General features: G+C 40.5%; 1 protein-coding gene and 1 long non-coding RNA gene across 3 annotated transcripts in view; one reads left to right on the top strand and one right to left on the bottom strand.

The window, feature by feature from the left end:
- Window positions 1-20,070, bottom strand: part of arhgef1a (Rho guanine nucleotide exchange factor (GEF) 1a) — a 79,290-nt gene that overhangs the window by 2,548 nt on the left and 56,672 nt on the right. For both annotated transcript variants that reach the window (XM_063010666.1, XM_063010658.1), the window contains 18 exons: window positions 19,403-19,470; window positions 16,216-16,282; window positions 14,807-14,936; window positions 14,217-14,326; window positions 13,242-13,385; window positions 10,930-11,180; window positions 10,163-10,288; window positions 8,881-8,998; window positions 7,503-7,751; window positions 6,549-6,625; window positions 5,852-6,027; window positions 4,884-4,951; window positions 4,504-4,692; window positions 4,268-4,366; window positions 3,784-3,833; window positions 1,739-1,780; window positions 924-974; window positions 515-808 (listed from right to left, as the gene is read on the bottom strand). In XM_063010666.1, the coding sequence (XP_062866736.1) occupies window positions 515-808; window positions 924-974; window positions 1,739-1,780; window positions 3,784-3,833; window positions 4,268-4,366; window positions 4,504-4,692; window positions 4,884-4,951; window positions 5,852-6,027; window positions 6,549-6,625; window positions 7,503-7,751; window positions 8,881-8,998; window positions 10,163-10,288; window positions 10,930-11,180; window positions 13,242-13,385; window positions 14,217-14,326; window positions 14,807-14,936; window positions 16,216-16,282; window positions 19,403-19,470 (2,309 nt within the window). The remainder of the gene's footprint in view (window positions 1-514; window positions 809-923; window positions 975-1,738; window positions 1,781-3,783; window positions 3,834-4,267; window positions 4,367-4,503; window positions 4,693-4,883; window positions 4,952-5,851; window positions 6,028-6,548; window positions 6,626-7,502; window positions 7,752-8,880; window positions 8,999-10,162; window positions 10,289-10,929; window positions 11,181-13,241; window positions 13,386-14,216; window positions 14,327-14,806; window positions 14,937-16,215; window positions 16,283-19,402; window positions 19,471-20,070) is intronic.
- On the top strand, window positions 838-4,753 carry LOC134329417 (uncharacterized). Its single transcript, XR_010014870.1, has 4 exons — window positions 838-1,006; window positions 3,356-3,457; window positions 4,240-4,353; window positions 4,571-4,753. It is a non-coding gene; the product is annotated as an uncharacterized LOC134329417 (long non-coding RNA).

The raw sequence follows: 20,070 nt of genomic DNA, 5'->3' as shown, positions 1-20,070 counted from the left end.
TTTAGTCAGAAACATCAAAACAACCACTGACCATTATTTTTTGTGCTTAACATGTGTGCTTAACATTTCTCCAGCTGTCATTTATCACTGAGCATGATGATCTGAGGATTGTGCACAGCTGCTCATTTATGGAAAACCAATTTTTTGAACCTTCCAACAAACTAGAACTCTGTAGTCAGTGTTTAAACTTGTTATGGTTGACAGGGTCAAGGCGAGTCGGGTTTCACAGGGAAACGCCTGCCACCAGGCAGGAATACCATTCTATTGCATAGCTTCATGTCTGTGTGGACGCCCAATTGGCCAAAAACATCACTGAGATTTGAACCAGGGTCTCGAACCAGCCACCTGAGCACCAACAAAGATTTAATGACAGAGCCACACATTCACTGACCTCTTCATTACAACCCATTCTAATGCCAGTGTTTGTCGATTTTAAGCACCAGTTACCAACAGATGTGGTTAACCTAGGCAAATCATTTGGTTGTGTAGTGCGAATCAAGCCATCTGCTGTTACCTGGAAGCTTCCTGTTCCTTCGTCAAGGACAGCGCTACTGGACTTGAGGTCTCTTAGCTGCCTCTCAAGCTGGACCCGTGCCTTCTCGCTGTCCTTAAGCCTGCTTTCGGCTCCCCTAAGCCGAACGAGTTCCTCCTGCAGGAGACTGTGTTGGCGCTGGAGCAGTGTCAGTTCACCCATCGTGCCCACGTCGCTGGCTGCATCACGAGAGAGAGACCGGCCCATTCGGCACGCGGGCGTGACACCCTCGTGCACACACAACTCTACGATGGAGTCCTGCCGAATGACCGCCCCCTGGAAAAATAGCAAAGGTGTACAGTTTAGCCAATAAAAATGCAGGACAGTCAATTTTAGTGGATCGTAATGGATGAACTGGATATGACTCGGATGTTGTGGGCCTAAATCTGACCTGCAGAGAATGGAGCTGAGCACTGAGGTTCACCAGCCGCTGAGACACCTCCTAAAACAAACACAAAGTCCATACATGCACAGGTAAGGAGTATGTGTGCACTTATTTAAAACAGTTTTCTGATGTTATCTTATGTATGTATGTATGCATTTATTATCACAGAATAATTCATTTTATAACACATGCATCTTCAAAATCACCTGTTTGTCAGTGAATTGCATTTACTTTAAATGCATGTAACATGTTTTTGTTATTTAATAAACTTCCAGTGCACATATAGTCTTTCAAGAAAGTTTGAACACCCTGGTTCTATTACACACTATTGGGGTGGGGGTAATTCAACATAAAATGTGTCATCTACAAAAAGTAATGACATTTAATATGTGATCTTTTACTTTCTTAATACTGTGCACTACATTTTGCAGAAAAATTACATTAGCAATTTCTTCACCCTTAGTGGATGTTATTTTCTAGTGTTGTGCACTTGTACACTATGTAGCCACAAGTATGTTGACAAAAAACGCAGGCTTTCCACGCAGTTATGAAGTGTGTCTGTGGGAATTTCTGCCTAGTTAGTTAAAAGAAAAAAAACATTTTGTGAGACTAGTATTGTGAGACCTGGCTCGCATTCAGTATTTTATTTCAGTTCATCCCAAATGTATTTAATGAGAGGTCAGGGCTCTGTGCTGAGCAATGTCAACATTCTTTTGGCCATGCAATGCAGAGTAAGCAAAAAACAGACAAATGATTGAGGTCATACTGCCTTTGGAAAAAACTGAAGATGATGCTTCAGCTGTTAAAAATGATTTCTGTACCTCACTTGACATCCTGTCTTCCATCTGATTTCCATTCCCATCCTGTGAACAGTTCAATGGAATATATTAGTTGACATAAATTCGAATATTAATTAATAAGGACTCAGTGCCTTTAAAAGTATTAAGCCCCACCCCGCCCCCCAAAACCATTTTTATATTTCATCGTCTCTGAAGTTTGGGGATCTTCTGTTTGTTACTCTCTTTGTAAGATATTGCAAATACTATATACAGAATCAATAAAAAAGAAAATCTGTGGGTTTGGGTGGTGCAGCGGTCTAACATGCTATCCCACCACCAATGCTGAGATCTCAAGCTCTCGGAGGCGCCTGCACAGACACAGGGAATAACGGAGATCAGTGCGTGACTCTCCATATGTCATGCCGATCCCTATGTGAACCTGCCTTGAGAAGGTAAAAAGAAGTGGTTGGGTACTACACAGGTGTGGGTGTGTGTTCGGTACAGCCCTCAGAGTAGGAGATTATAACTTTAAATTGGGAAATAATTGAATAATTAGAAATAAATACACTTAGAGTTAATCCCCCAAAGGTTTTGGGATCTTCTGTTTGTTATACATCACAATAAAAACACTTCACCTCATTGTAAGATATTACAAAGACTATATACAGTTCCAATAAAAAAGAAATCAAAGCGCAGCGGTTTAACATGCTAGCCGACCAGTGCTGAGATCTGTTTGGATACCACACAGAGACAGGGAATAATGGAGATCAGTGCATGACTCTCCATATGTCATGCCAATCCCTATGTGAACCTGCCTTGTGCTTGGCTACTACACAAGTGTGGGCATGTGTTAAACACAGCCCTCCTCGGTCAGGGTAGGGATACAACTTTTAATTGGAAGATAAGGGCTAAAATGCATAATTGGAATAATAAAAGAAGTGTGCATCAAATAATAGAAAAGCTGAGAGCTACGAAAGTATACAAGACCAATTTAACGACACCAATCTTGGTTTAGTCCATCATATAAAAGAAAAAATAATAAATAAAGCCTAGGTCAGATGTTTTTGTTTTTTTGAACATTGTTAAACTAGAAAAGCACTTGTTAATATAAGTACTGTAAACTATTATATTACAAAGGAAAAAAATAAAACTAAAAAGGAAAAAAGCACCACAAAGTCTCCCCATATGTTGACATTAAGTCTTTTTAAATGCATAGACTGAAAATTCAGTCAGGAATAATGGAAAACAAGTAGTTAACACAGTACACAAAGAGACTAATTCAAAAGGCTACTCACTATTAAACTGCTAAAAAGGGCTTAACCAAGTACTAAACAGGTAAGATGAATTTTCCCAGAAGACCATTTTTCTTTATATTTTTAGCCTTGAAAGGACTTAGAATCAGGATAGATCAGGAATAGATTCTTCATTCAGGGCACTATATTTGTGGCAAGTTGTAAAAAAAGGCTTTCATTTATGAGTTAAAGGCTACAAGTTTAACAGATACAGGATACAAGTGAGTGTTTGCAAATGATTTTTGTAGAGAAAGTTTGGCAGCAAATGCTTCTACAGAATCGTGATAGGTTTTACTGGATTCAGGTTGTCATGGAAACTTGTGAGTGTCCCACAGTCGTGAATAATGAGTAATTATCCTTATTACAGAACAGAACAGAACAGAACTCAGTAATGACAGGAAACATCCTCTGCATTTATGGACGAGTTTGCACAGACGTCCATCAGAAACTGCACAGATGAGTGTTACTGGTATGTGTGGGTGGAGTTTATTTTTTCCCTACATCTCTGGAAAAGTTTCCTCACAGATATCACAAACCATGGCTTAAATAGTGTATAAAATAGTTACCACACTAATTGCTGTGTAATAATTAGTTATTTAGTTTAGTTTATTTTAATGATGTGGATTGGAGCACCGGTCTATTATGCTAGCCCAGTTTGAAGGGGGTGGGATAAGCTGGAACTGGACTTGCCACAATAACCAAAATAAAAACCAGGGGAAAAATTGGGACAGCCATTGGTGCTAATAAATGATATAATACACATTATTTATTGCTTTAAACATGTCTGTCTTTTACCTGAGAGGCTGTGGTATCCCGTAAACCATTGACTATCACCTCCTGTCCATCTGAGGAAGAAAATATTTGGACAGTACATTTATTTAAATAAATGAACTGTAGACAATACCTTGAATAAAAGCTTTCATTTTAAAATATGAATCCTCTAATTAAACCTGACTATACCAGTATCATTCCACCCATACTGACAGCACAATCCTAAAGTGATACCAGATTATGTGCTGAGAAACTTAGTTAGTCTGGAATCAAGAATGCTGCTACGTGGTATCAGCGCAATGTATAAAATCATAACATCTCAACCAAGAGCTTCAGTTAATGTTCTTATTAAATCAAAAGAGAAAAATAAAAAATAATCATCTGATCTGAGTAAGATTAACCGTAACGTGGCTATTTGATTATATTATATTATATATTATATTTATTAACATTTTTACCAATGTGAAGTGAAATTTCCAGGTTGTTATGGAACATGGATCATACTCACTTATCACTAGCGCCCCTGTGTGATTGTGGTGGCCGTTGGAACTACAGGATGAAGAGATTTCCAAACTGGATCCCAGTAACAGCTCGGTCAGTCTGTCAACTAGAATGAAATCAAAATAGATCTTATTAATACATGAGGTCATCTTAATAATACGCACTTTAAGAGCAATTTCATTAGCTTCCTTTAAAATAAAAGGTTAAAATATTTTGTACTGTGAGTTCTTTATTTAACATTACCTTCAGTAATAGCCTGAGTAAGCAGCTGTTCCCCTCTTGGGGCATGTGGTGTGTCTGCTCTGAACAGGTTCCTGGAGTTTTGTGGCAGTGCAACTTCTTGGCCTCCCATAACCTCAGTAAGATCAGTGAAAAGTGTGACACGCTCCTGCAGCAGTTCAAGCACCTCCCTGTCCTTCTGCTGGATATCAGCTATGAGAGAGGTCAGAAAGATATAAAGCAATGAAGCAGTGTATAAAGTGTAGCTGTAACATACAGAAATGTACAGTGAAACAGAACCCAACACACCCTCACCAGGAGGAAGTGGTTGATGAAAACGAAATAAAAAAGTATCACTATAACATTCATTCTTTGAATTTAAGTGTGAAGTGTGTTGTACGCACATTTCAGTCTCCGCATCAGCGCCTTATCTTCTGTCTCGATTAGTGGAAATTCTTCTTTGGAGGGACATCTAAAAAAAAACATCAGGTTTTTAGTAAGCTTGTTATATGTTTTAGATGTGTATATGTGTTGAGATTATTGAAAATGATTTGTTTGAAATGATTTTACACAATTTCATGGACCATAGTAACAAAACATACTGACCACAAGCTTTCCTTTATTGCTTAGTTATGTAGTGATTATAAATGTTAACAATTTCTTAGCATAAAAATAATCAGATTCAACTAAAGATATATTTTACATATATAATGCCAATTAACAGTCTGAATAAATGCTTGTTCTTAATAATAATTCCTAGTATTGTGTTTGCTGGACCCTTTGTGACCCTGACCATGAAACATGAATTGTGTCCATGTACACCGATCAGGCATAACATTATGACCACCTTACTAATATTGTGTTGGTCCCCTTTTTGCTGCCAAAACAGCCCTGACCCGTCGAGGCGTGAAGTCTGACACCTTTCTATCAGAACCAGCATTAACTTCTTCAGCAATATGAGCTACAGTAGCTCGTCTGTTGGATCAGACCACACGGGCCAGCCTTTGCTCCCCACGTTCATCAATGAGCCTTGTTGCCGGTTTACCACTGTTCCTTTCTTGGACCACTTTTGATAGATACTGACCACTGCACACCGGGAACACCCCACAAGAAGTGCAGTTTTGGAGATGCTCTGACCCAGTCGTCTAGCCCTCACAATCTGGTCCTTGTCAAATTCACTCAAATCTTCACGCTTACACATTTTTCCTGCTTTTAACGCATCAACTTTGAGGATAAAATGTTCACTTGCTGCCTAATATATCTCACCTACTAACAGGTGCCGTGATGAAGATAATCAGTGTTATTCACTTCACCTGTCAGTGCTCATTATGTTATGCCTGGTGTATGTATGTATGTGTATCTGTGTGTGTACCTGCTGACAGCTTGCTCAATGTGCCGTTTCCAGGTGTTTCGGTCCTCTTTGGAAGCTGCGTGTAGCTCGTACATCTCTGGTGGGCTGCACTCCCTGCTGATGAGGAACAACCCTCTGTCCTGATTGGCTTTGTCCCTCACCAGGAGATTGTGTAGTGAGAGTACTGCAGGTTTATCCTACAAAGAGATGTACAAAAACAAATGTAAGAGACCTGAATCAGTGATTTTAATAGACTCCCTGGTTCAATCTGAATCTGAGTGGAAAATTCTGAATAAAATTTTTCATTTGAAGATATTTGCAGTGACAGAAACTGCAAAATGTGGTTTTGTTAAAAAACGCAGCTTCCAAGATTTTAAATTTTCAATTTTACCAGATCATGCCTCACCACTGAGGCACCAGGTGTAGCCCTGCACCTGCAAAAATTCCACCTGGAGCAAACTAACACTAAACGAGGCACCAGTGACCGTCAATTAAAAGTAACCAACGTCAATCATCTGCACCTTTATGCCCATTCTACCGGCCATATTTGGCAAGGCAGAAGGACATCATTCTGTAACTGTAGCAGATGGGCCTGTTACATCACAAGTGCGAACAAAGTTGAAGATGACTGTGTGTGCACCTATTTTAAATGTGAAAAGAAATGAAAGCTTCTTCTGTGTACACGTTTGGTATTACATGAGTCAACAGGCTGACTCACCAGACTGGCAAAGATGTATCTCTGATCTTTCTCCTGCAGGAACACTACTATGTCAGTCATGAGCAGAACTTGAACATCTACAAGATAGAAACAGCAAAGCAAACAGAACTGAGTCCTTTGGTACATTTTACAATCCTAAATGCACTGCTTACGCGAGGTTAGGGTCTAACACTGGACGGGGAGGCCTGCCTTACAATCAACATTTGAATTAATTCCATAGGTGACTGGTAGAATTGATCATTGGAGTTTTCATGTTTTCAAATCATGTCTTTATATACCTCGCTTTGTTACACCAGTAAAAAGTCAGACTGGACATCTCAACTGTTGCCAGGAAGCACATCATTTTTTGTGATTTATAGTATAACTGATTTTGCAAACATGTTAGGAATGGGTGTGACTGAAATCCCTGAAATAAACAAATAGGAGGGAGTTTAGCATACATTTGGTCATATATTGTATTCCAGTTTGGGGTTGTTGTTTTGTTAAAATGCCCATATTTTCTCTCTTTCAATATGATTGCAGCCAATTCCACTATTTGTGCCAATTCCTGGCTGCCTGCTCTGCCACTTGTGCTGGTTGAGGAGAGTCGAAACTGACATGTGCCCCTTAGACCTGCGCAGCTGGTGGTGGAGTTTCATAGGGAGGGCTATATCGTGTAAGTGGAACTAAACTGAGCAAGGACTCCACAAACTGCCATCACTAGTGCAGGTGCCTCGACCAAACAGCAGAGGGAGCAATTGCACCCGATTCTGCCTGTTGGACACTCCTAGAATTCAAACTTGAACGTTTGAGCCACTTGAGTGCCCTCTATCTTGTTTTCTCATTAAATGATTGTAATGAAGCTATCTTTAAATGTTTAAACCTTGCTTTGAAGTCAAGCTAGTTTTTCATGTGGTGTTTCAGCTATTTAGTCCACGCCTGTGTATATACACTTATGTCTGTGCTTCTGCCTACCCTTGAGTCTGTTGCTGGGGGTTTTCCACAGCAGTGTACCCTCGTGGATGAGCTGTCTGCGCAGTAACTCTGCGGGTCTAAACACGGCATCCGAGTGCAGTTTGGCCTGAGAGCGTGGATCCAGTCTGGAGCGGATCTCCTGCAGCCGCTGTGTCCGTTCCAACTCCAGGACTTGCTGGTCCACGCTGCACAGCAAATCCCGCAGCAGCTGAAGAGCCTGTGCCAGCTCTGCCTCCTCCTCTGGACTGTCTATGTGAATCAATACAGAGATGCAAGAAAGTCAAGCACATTTGAAATGGAATCACCATGATACGGTCACCCTAAACATTATCGAAGGTGTTTATGATATAATTTTACTTAAATTTAATCCGGTGTGCAGACTTAATAAACAGTCACTGCAATGGGTTTGTTAAATGAGTTAGCTTTTGTATGAGACCATATAAGAGCATGTCATAATTAAATATGCAACAGCAGATTAAGTGACAGCCCTTATGGAGAAGAATTTGGGTGGGAGGTACTTCTTTATTTAGTAATTTAGTAATTAATATGACTAATTACTAGCATATATACAGGTACCCTGACCCTAGAGCCCAAACCATTCTACTAAGGCTTGAATTCAAAATACAGAGCATAACTGAGCACAACTAAATCTCACCTTTCAGCTGTTACCTTCTGGTAATAGGCACATATCACTGGGTCCCACGTATAACACCTAGCACCATGATACCAATACATGAACCAATAAACTTTCTGAATTTTTCCCTTTTATCTTCCAATTAAGTCATTTCCAGTTTCTGACTGTGAATCTGCTGCCGCTTGCACAACCCCTGATCTTATCAAGATCACTACACACCCCCTCCGACACATGTCCATTCTTTGGTCGCTTCTTATCACTTTGGCAGTGTTGGGTTCCCACATAAAGCCAAACTGTGTACGCAAACTGAACAGGAAGAGGGAAGGCTGATGTTTTTGAAAGCCTATGGTCAGGTGTTCACACACTTTTTGACATTTTGGTGTTCTGAGAAAGCATTTCCCAATACTGCCTCAATAGCCCTCAGTTCTACTGGTTATTAATATCTTCTGCCTACTGCACGATGGTCTTGCATGGTCTTCATAAACACATTACAATCTTCACCCTTTCATTTGCTTATACTGGAGCTCTGCCAGACTGCTGTCGAAGCAAGAAGGTGAATCACTATCTGGCTTTTCCTTCCTCAAAGATTGCAAAGGCCAACTGTGTCTGCTGATCATCATGCTAGGCCGATAAGGGCTGGTGGGGTAAACTGCTGCACCACCAGAGCATCTTAAATAAGTTTGTACAAATGTATTCTTACTTAGTGAAATTAGTTTGATGTCTGTTACCATAGCGATGGCTTACCCTTTGTGTTGTCGAGGATACGCTGCACCAGTACGGGATATTTCGTGATGCGCTGAGTGACCAGCAAAATGCACTCCAGAAAACCGTGTCGCCGTAACAGAGGTCCTCGACTTACCCTCTGACAGAAAGAGAAAGAAAAGAACTCCATGTTTATGTGTCCTGTCTTGTTAGCTAGCACTGCAGTATTGTATTCAGTGCCATTACTTCTGCTGCACTGTATTCAACATAACATTTGTTTCCTATTAATGGCCTGCAAGCTTTCCGGCTAACGTCGGTAAAGCTTTTTTGCTCAAAGCCAGCTAGCAATAGAAAAAGTAATACAAGAACCTGAATCACAGAAAAATAAAACACCTAAACATTCTGATGAATCATCCAGCTCTGACATCATGCAGGCAGCAAGGCTGTTAGTGCACATACCTCCTACTTCTATCCAGCTGTTCATCACTGTCCTCCCACTGCACTAACACATACCTACACACGTCTCTATCCCTCCTGTCCGACTAGCATTACTGTGTTATATAAACACACATATACACACACCAACTCACCTAATTACCCACACACTCCTTAAATTCTATCTCATCTGTATTTCATTCTAACACAACACTCCCTTTTTCTAGCTGTCGTTTCTTGATTTCTTTCTAAAACATTTTTGAGATGTTTTGCAAAGAAAAACTGTCTCTATTTAAAAGCAACTACAGCTATAAATGTCAGATTCCTCAAACATGATCTGTGCTCTATGTCATTGCTGCATTATCTGTTAATACTTTAATGTTCAGTTGCAAGAAGAAACAAAATTGTGAACCAATTGGGATTAGCGATACTTTAGCAGAGTTCATGTTAGGTCTTTATTGAAAACACTGATCATTTATTAATGGTCACTGATAAAATAAAATCTGGCCCTCTGAGCCTGTTTATTTAATGAGTTCCTGAACCTGGTGTAGAAGCAGGAATGTTTTCTGTAGCTGATCACCAGGACTTGTCTACATGAACAGATTAGGTAATGAAAGGTCATGTTTACCACTGTTTTATTCTGGTCAGGGTCACAGTTGGTCTACTTTTCCTAAAATCACTGGACTCAATTCAGCAACACACCACAGTCAAGACCCCATTCCACTGCGGGGTCTTGCCAATCATCTTCACGCCCTCCTCTTGACATAGCCAATAATGTAGTATACGTATATCCAGTTTTTGTTGATAAATGGTAAGTGCAACAACAATTCAGTAATGTTCAACTAAACCCAAAATGTAAATAGGGTTGTTCAAACACTGTTTCCCTTACCCGTATAAAGTACTGCAGTCTCTTGTCTCTGGCCAGCAGCTCTTTGTACAGCTTAACAGCTTTTAAGTGAGAACTGCAAAATTCAGCATAGGTTTTCTTCATCTCGTCTGCAGATTGACCTGAGAACTATAACAGAGATGTAGCGATCAGTTTTCCTATGCACAGGGCAAGACAGAATTACCTTGTACATCTGATAAATTCTACAGAAACTGAAAACGAGAGCTAATATGAATACATGCATGCAGTTAAATAGATGACGCACGCCCATGAGCAAATGTATATTAAGCTCGAGAAAGCTAATAAGACAGTGTTGTACACTCAATCATGTGTCCAAAATAAAATGATCTAGAGTTACTTCGCTACTTGATCATCAAAAAGTGTTTACTATTTATACTTACTACTTACTCAAAGGACTAAATGTGCTAATAAAATTGTGGATCTTCAAATTTCTGTTCACTTTACAAATTACATATAAGCAATACTTAAACTGTGGTTGCGACTGTTGGGCCCCAGAGGAAGGCCCTTAACCCCCAATTGCTTGCACTGTATACTGTCACAATTGTAAGTTGCTTTGGATAAAAGCACCTGTTAATGTGAGTGATCATATCCTAATTTTAGTACCAACAGTGAAGTAAGTTGTAGGAAAGACAATGGTCTGAGTCTGGTCCCTCCTTACTTACATAAAATCAGAGCAGCAAATTGTGATGAGAAAGTGTTAATATGTGTAGAAACTCTAAACACACACACACACTCACACACACAGTTACCTGCTGCAGGAGGAGATCGCTGATGCGGCTGATGGTGAAGTTGTAGGTGCTGTTGGGCTGCAGACAGTGCTGACGGCGGTTGAGCAGCTGTGTGAGGAAGCGAGTGTGTATCAAGAGCAGCTTCTCAAGGCAGGGGAAAAGTGCGTGAACGACCCCCGGCTCCAGCTGCACCTCGTCCAGCATTCCACGTCGAAAAACGCCATCCATGATGCGCAGCGTGCGCACATGATGCAGCTCAGTCTGGATCAGTTCTGCATTTATAACAGACACATTATTACATTAAACACACTGAAAGCTGTTCAACTTTTCTTTTCTTTTTATTTAATATGCTTGATTCTTTATCCACCCGGAAATGCACTGTAAAAATAAAAATAGCTTAATATGCATTTTCGTGATCCATACTGGAGTAAATAAATGGGTGGGTTTGTGTTGCTCTGCAATGGATTGCCACCCTGTTCAGTGTTTTTTTTATTTTTTTATTATTTTTTTTTTTACCCCTTTTTCTCCCCTTTTTAGCGCATCCAATTGTTCAATTAGCATCGTGCTTCCTCTCTGTCTATGCCGAACCCTGCCCTGACGGAGGTGACTGAAGCTAACCCGTATCCCCGCCGAAACACGAGCAGCAGCCAGATGCATCTTTGCCACCCACACATTGACGAGTTTGGCGCCACCTAGCGTTGCATGCGGAGAGACACACCCTAAGGGCACCCCCTCCCATCTCTGTGTAAGCGCCTCCAATCAGCCGACAGAGAACGCAATCGCATTCTGACAGAGAGAGACCCACATCCGGTTCTTTGTCCCACCCCCCACATGAGCAACCGGCCAATCGTTGCCCATATAGCCACTCAGCCTCGAACCGGTAAAGCAAGGCTGGATTCGATACGACGCTTCTCAGAATCCAGCCCTGGTTGCAGCGCGTTTCTTTTTACCGCTGCGCCACCTGAGCGGCCAGTGTTTTTATATAGACACCAAACACTAGGGCTGGGTATCGCCACGATCGATTCGATTCCGATTCACGAGGTCCCGATTCGATTCGATCTTCGATTTTCGATTAGATTTTCGATTCAATTTCGATTCAACACATTTAGGCATATTTGAGTTACATTAACAGGTTTCATTAACATTCATTTTTTATTATTATTTTATATGTCTGACACGCTACAAGATTGTAAATGTAATGTAAACATACACCTGGCTGTTGAAGAGCTTATGCCAAGTTTACACTACACGACACTCGCTGTAATGTTCACACTACACGACTGATCGGCGATGGGGGGTTTTACACTACACCATCTATCACCAGGGGGAATCACAGGCGAGCTTCTCTGGTCTCCAAAACTACGTTTTGTCACGAAAACACACGTGAGAAGTGATGAAAGGTTTAATGATACCACGTCCAAACATGCACATCAACAAGTAGCGAGAGATCAAAGTTTGTGCGCTGATGAAATAAATGAATCTGAGTGGATTTGGCAACACGAGCAGCATGGCTCGTTCTGCAGTGAGTTGGAGGTTAATAAATATTTTGTTTTGTAGAGAACGATCAGGTCAGAAATACTGTAAAACTCGCATGTGCTGATGTATTCTGATAGAACCTATATTACGCCCCTGTACCACCTGTTTACAACCTCTCCCCTGTGTTTCCCCTCGCTGTTTCTCACATCGATCGAGAGCCGAGTTTTGATCGCAGAGCGAACATCGAGTTCCTCCCGAATCCAGCACCGACCCGTCGCCGAGCGAAAATCAGTGCAAGAAGTTGTGTAGTGGTCATAACTTGAGCTTCTGCCATGCTGAACTGATGTGCAGGTCAGATCTCGTTGCATGAAAAAACACTGGCTGGTCACGCGAAATTAAAGGGGGTAACAGATTTCCGTGTACACCGTAAAAAGGGGCGTATTTAAAAGATCGATCTCGCGTTTATATGAATCGATATCGGATCGTTCAAATAAAGATCGATTCGAATCGAAAAAGCGATTTTATAAACCCACCCCTACCAAACACAATAAAAAAGTTTTACTAAATAAACATCTGCTGACAAAATACCTTTAGTTCTGTCTTATATTACAAAAAACATGTGGACATAAGGAAAACAATCCAAGCTCCATACAGATGGGAACCTAAGACATGTACTGAACATAGGTTCCTAGTGTTGTCCAGCCCTTTTTCAAAATTTTGTTTACTAATATGTACTTTTCTTACTTCGTTTTATTGGTTATCAATTATAATAAAACAGTGAAAACAATGTGATGTAGCTTTATAGACTATTAGCTGGCATTACCACCACTCCCTCTGTTTACTTCTTTTCTACTTACCATAGATGACGTCCTGTCTCTTGATCACGTCTTTTCGGTGGGTCTGTAGGTAAGCGGAGTCCACAACCATGCTCCAGGAGTCTGCCTCAAAGTCCCGTCCTTCAATCTCTAGCTCCTCCAGCATTGAGGCAAAGTATATCTCACCTATATAATGTTAAAGGGGGTCTATTCAGAAGCAACTGACTGATATAAAATAAAAGCACTAAAATTAGAACCATTAAACCTAAAGGCAAAAATTGAACGACCGTAGGAATTATTAGAAGATCCTGAATCAGTGTTGGGATTAAATAAGACAGCTTCTTTTGGGATCGTTGTAATGCCTCGATCAGATACAGTTCTGAGTCATTTAACTATTATGAAGCAAAGTAGAACTTGCAAAAGTGGGAATAGTAATTCCTTCACACATTTAGTGTTGGAGAGACCTTCGTTTAATAATTACAAAATCAGATAAATTTGATTTGAGCAAATAAAACCAGACAAGTTAAACTGAAAATGAGCGTCCAAATAAGGGTAAGAACAGGTCTATATAAAGGTATGTATAGGTCTATATAAAGGTCTATGTAAGGGTAAGTATAGGTCTATATAAAGGTCTATATAAGGGTAAGTATAGGTCTATATAAAGGTCTATATAAGGGTAAGAACAGGTCTATATAAAGGTATGTATAGGTCTATATAAAGGTCTATGTAAGGGTAAGTATAGGTCTATATAAAGGTCTATATAAGGGTAAGTATAGGTCTATATAAGGGTAAGTATAGGTCCATATGAAGGTCCATATAAAGGTTCTCTAGCTGTGGAACCTGGGCACTCAGGTGGCACAGGGGTAAATCACATTAGCCCATTCACCCTGAGATTTGTGGTTCGAATTCAGTGCTGCTATCAATAATGATAATGTAGTTGTTTACATATACCTATTCATGGGTACCAAAATTCTTTACCAACCTAAACTGTGTATGTGTGTGTGTGTGTTCATATACCCTCATCATTGAGTGATTCCATAGACATGGTTCTGCTTCTGAAGTTTAGGGAGTCTGTGGATTGAGACAAGATCCTGCGCAGCCCCAGGGGAGAGTCATCACTCAGAGTCCTATACATATGCACACACACACACACACACACCACATGCATGCAAACACACAAAATGCACCCACACACACACACACATGCACCCCCACATATGCATGCACCCAACAACCAAAAACAAAAATAATAAATGAGTGCAAGCAAGAGACAAAAATAACAACATGTACCTATTAAGTGGTTTTTTTTTAAATCATGGCACACAAAAAGCATGAAAATGTAAATGATCCACAAAACCCTATAAACATCCACAAATGCACTTTGATTCACAAATGCTACATAAATACTACGCAGTGAGAACGTTACTGGAACATAAACTACAAATGAACCCATGTCACATTTAAAAACAATGTGCTGCACAAAAATCTGAAAAGATTAAGTATTTTAAACCACTGAAACAGATTTTATTTAGCAAAATGAAAAGGAGTAAGTCACAGCATTCTCTGTATGGCTTAGAGATGATAGGCAGCTGGGTGGAGGAACTCACCCTGCAATGTTATTGGTGGATACACTTTTGGACAGCAGGAGGGAGGAGCGGCCACGCCTGGAGCCAAGCAGTGACTGGCGAAGGCTGTCAGAGGGGTAGATAGCTGAGCTTGGCCGTTCCTTTAAATGTGCTACATGGAAACAGATAGGAGAGCAAAAAAGCATATATAGAGGAAAAAGGAAAAACAGAATAAGAAAATACTAATGTACTATATAATGAGATACAATGAGAAACATGAATAAGTAAAATAGAGGAATAAACAGTGCTAATGACATGGTTTATACTTCCTTCTCACCACTAGGGTTCCGCAAAGATTGGATTTAAACACATGATCAGATTATTTATCCATTCACTTCATGTGAATCAAAATGTTTGGAAATATTTCAATATTTCTTTCCATCCCTCAAAGTGGCCTAATTTGGCTGGCAGTTAGGGGCACGGAGGCACAGAAGCATGTTGATTTATCAGTTTTTCCAGTTGCCAATCACCTGTGGCTTCTATTTCTCTAAGCTGCCTAGTTTAGAGAGCTCAGCTGAATGTGATCTGTCTGTCTCTCTTAACTGACAGCCATCTGTGCCTCCTAAGTGTTAATTCACTTTAGATGGAAGGCTTTCTATACATCACAATTACAATTCTCTGTGATGGCAGATCGCTCAATCTGGTCCAGTTATCTTATGGAACTTGCTACAGAGTTGCAGCTTGTTTGGTCTCACAAAAGAGATGCCCTGGAGGAGCAAACTGCACCAAATTTTGAATTCGCCCATAAAACCTCAAACAATAAATTGGCGTGGTTGTGGTCCTGTTCACATATTGCTGGAACCAGCAGGTTAGGACAGTTCCCTGTCTTCCTAGAGCCGGTCTTGTTGCAGACTGGCAAAGTAGCCTGTCAAGACATCTAGTTAATTTCTGCACTATCACTTTTTAATCCACTTTAGCCACTGTTGGTTGCAGACATCTTTGTGCCTTTTATGTATTATCTTGTCTCTCTCTCTCTATCTATCTTTTGGTGTTGCCCCCTCTTATGTTAGTGGCTATTTAGCCACATTCTACCTCGATTAAATATCTGTAAATGGTTTTAATTTCCTTTCTTACTGGTGTGTGTATTACTGTAAGTTGGTTATTTTTTAATAAACATACATTTCATCAGGTTGACAAATGACTTTACTTTAAATTGTACCATTTGGTCATATTGGTACTAAACTTCAACAGGTATCTAAGGTACATAAACTGGCCCAGCGGAAAAAGTGCAGCCCTAGCATCCTGGCACCAAATGTTCAAAACTGTCCTTTCTGAATGGAAAAAGACTAAAAATAAGTAATGAAAAGGTCCCTAAATCTGGAAATAATGAGAAACTGGAGTTTAAAACAGCACTGAAACACTGCTTTACTGTTTATTTCTGGCGGACTTACTCTTAGTCCTCAGTGTCACTGTTCCTCCGTAGGCCGAGCTGTTCCGCATCAGTGCCAGCTTCTGTTGCTGTGGAAATTCAGTAATGTTACAGCTGCGTTACATAAGCAGGGGCAAAATATAGAAACCTATTACAAACCCGGTCTTCAGAAAAGTCGGGACTTTTTGTAAAATGCCATAAAAACAAGAATCCGGGATTTTAAAATAATCTTGAATCTTTATTTAACTGGCAAAGTATAAAAAGGGGCGGCATGGTGGTGCAAAGGGTAGCACTGTCGAACCTTTCTGTGTGGAATTTGCATGTTGGAGCTTTTTGTGTGTGTCCTGTGATGGACGGGCAACCTGTCTAAAGTGTCCTGACTTTCGCCCAATGAATCGAACCCATTCAGAGGGTATTGCATGAGAAACCGTCATGCTACTGTAATAAATACTGGCACATGGGATCAGAAGTACTTAACATTGTCACTTAACACAGTCTACCGCTGCTAAATAAGTACTTTTCTGCTTCTACGACTTCTCTGAGCCTGAGGTCATCTAAGACAAAGGAAATGTGCTGTGGTCAGATGAGTTCACATTTTACCTTGGTTTTAGGACAAATGGATGTCAAGTTCTCTGTGCCAAGGACAAAAAGGACAATTCAGGTGCCCAGGTGGCGCAGTGGGATATATCCCGCTAGCACACCAGAATCGAGATTCTGAACTCCTCGGTTCAAAACTCGGCGTTGCCACTGGTCGGCTAGGCGCCATCTAGCGGCCATAATTGCCTGCAGCAGACACGTTTCTGCTAGGGGGGATTACCGGACTATGTGGGTGGGTTTTCAAACGCTGTGTAAGCAGATAGAGAGGCGCCCGTGCAGAATGTATGGGTGAAAAAGGGTTCAGCTGAAGGCTGCATAGGGGTTGGAGGAGGCGTGAGCAGCAACATACCCACCTCGACTGCAATCAGGGATCCCCCAGCAGCGGAAGACAAATTGATTACGCTAAATTGGGAGATAATGCATAAACAAAATAGAAACAAAGCACAATTTAGACTGTTATCAGTGAAAGGCGCAAATCCCAACATCTGTCATGATATCCTGGTACCATGGTTATTTCAGTAAGATGATGACAGACGTCATTCTGTATTGTTACAAAGACGTGATTAGGCATAGAGTGTACGTGCTTGTTTGGCCTCCCTGCAGACCACATCTGTCATCTATTGAGAATTTATGTGCATCATGAAGAGAAGAATCAGACCACAGACTGTTGAGCAGCTGAAATCTTGTATCAAGCAAAAATGAGCAAAACGACCACCGACCAAAATCTGTATCCTCAATTCCCAAGCAAGTAAAAAGTGTAATTAATAGGGAAGGTGATCAAACTGTGGTAAACATGCTTCTGTCTCAATTTTTTAAATATGTTAAAGGCATTCAAATTTGTCTATATTTACGAAATAGAGTTGTGTTGGCCAGTAAAAGAGCATAAGAAATCCTGTTTTTGTACTTTGGACATTAACAAACCACATATTCTTGTTTTTAGTGCATTTTACAAAACTCTTCCATCAAAAAGGTTTGTATAAATGTCATTATTCATCACAATATAGGAAAAGGGAGCAGAATAAATACGCTACATATAGTATAAAACAGGCTTGGCTTCCACAGCTGCTGGTAAGTTCTATAAGGCTGATTGCCAAATAACAGCATGTATAAATCTGCGAAAGTGCTCCGACAGCTGGAGTTTAAATTAAGATAGGGGAACTAACAAAGTTTCATAAAGACCAAATAGTGAGACCCAGATTGCAAGTGCATAAGTCGCAGATGGGCGATTCTTTACTGTTTTAGAGAGGTCAGTCTTAAGAAGTCATGACAGCATGGATAAAAAGCAGCAATAAGATTCAGCACTTTCACTTTTACTGTGAAAAAGCACCTGATGTTTTCATATTTCAATGTGAAACTCGAATCTCAAATTTAAGACGTGAGAAAAGATAAAAGTACCAATCTTTCTTTCTTTTAATCTCGATACATTTATAAACAAAATACATTCATAATTAATTTATCAGGATTTTTAACACTTTGGTTACATCTATGACAAGACAGGTAGTTACTGATTATACAAGATTCACCAGTTCGTGTTTTAATGTCAAACACAGTCATGGACAATTTTTGTATCTCCAATTCACCTCACATGCAATTCACCTCACACCTCAGTCTTTGGATTGTGTGAGGAAACCGGAGCTCCCGGAGCAAACCCACACAGACACAGAGAGAGAACATGCAACCTCCGCACATAAAGGACCTGGACTGGCCCACCTGGGAATTACAGGACTTTTTAAATGCATTTTACCTCCTGATTTAGCGCTGCTGAGGGATACCCGATTGCACCCGAGGAGAGCATGTCACTGCCCACGCCTCTTCCGACACGTGCACAGCCCTCCTCTTCTCGCCCCTGCATTCTGCACAGGCGTTTCTTCCGCCAATCAGCGTCCTTACACAGCGTATGAAGATCCACTCGTCCCGCCCTATACGCTGACCAATTTATGACCGCCAGTTGGCGCCCAGCCGACCAGTGGCAACGCACAGTTTCGAACCAAAGAGTTCAGAATCTCGGCGCTGGTGTGCTAGCAGAATATTCCGCTGCGCCACCTGGGTGCCCATATTCAGGACCTTCTTGCTGTGAGGCAACAGTGCTACCCACCAAGCTACCGTGCCACCTTTGCTAACTAACATGTACTAAGTAATAAGTGTTAAATCCATCAAGGTATAAACAAAATCTGGTGTAAATCATTAGGTTCAAGTATTGTTTTGCATGGCTGTATGACAGCCAACAGTTCTAGAATAAATAAATAAGGTGCACCTTGTGGTACAGAAATTATTTTCTAATTAGGTTTATTTTTAATTGAGATCGTAAGATCATAATGTTCCTTTATATACTGGTGAAATGAGTCAAAACTGATTTCATGAACACCAGGATTAGGATGTTTCACCCCATACTGTAGATGTTAAGTGCAATTTTGTCCCTTAATGTCAGTTTTGGCTTAATTAAGGTAATATTTATTTGTTTCACTGGCATCATTTGTAGGCTGATACAATTTAACATCGAAGTCAGACCAGAAAGTCTAAAATTCTCTTAAGCTTTACATACTGATTCATTCCCCATAGCTATATAAATATATGATTGTATGCAATTGATTTCATTATGTGACTTCTCTTACCCTCTGTTTCATTTTGGCACAGTTGGGTAGGGTATCTCTGCAGCGGTTGTGGATGGTGACATTACAGGCTGGAAAACAAGAGAGGAAGCATTACTTCATCAGTCTGTACTTCTCATCATGTCCAAGCACAGAAACTGCTTTTCCAGCAACTATTCAGCTTCATTTTAAAGCGCAGTCAGTCTTTCTAACAGTGTTTTGTTTCCTCTAATACCACACAATGCTATCCACAATGACCATGTATAGCATAAAGCTAGCACATCCTCTTAATAACTCAGTTCCTCTCTAAAACACGACGACAAAATGTGAACAGAAATCGACGACATACAGTACCGGTCTTTTGCCTTTCCCTTTCTTTTTCTTTGTCTTGCTTATTATCCATGAGTTTGATATAAGCCGAACTTCAGATTCGTATTTTTTAAGTGCTACTCGTTTCTGGATTGTTTCTTCTATAACGGCCTCTACAGTGTGCAGTGTTTGTTAGGCCCATTGTTTGAGGGCAGTTGTACTTCCTGTTTTGAGTCTGATTGGGCAGGAAAGAGACTGAAGTTCCTGGTGGGCTTTCCCCGACCTCCCCCTAAAACACCGCCTTTTTTTTATAGTACATAGATCGCAGACCTTTCACAGGTTCCTTTTACCTGCACCACACCACATCTAAACCCCAATTAGCA

Source organism: Trichomycterus rosablanca, chromosome 2, assembly GCF_030014385.1.
Source record: "Trichomycterus rosablanca isolate fTriRos1 chromosome 2, fTriRos1.hap1, whole genome shotgun sequence".
In the NCBI taxonomy this organism is placed as follows: domain Eukaryota; kingdom Metazoa; phylum Chordata; class Actinopteri; order Siluriformes; family Trichomycteridae; genus Trichomycterus; species Trichomycterus rosablanca.
This window is presented reverse-complemented; position numbering and strand designations above follow the sequence as displayed.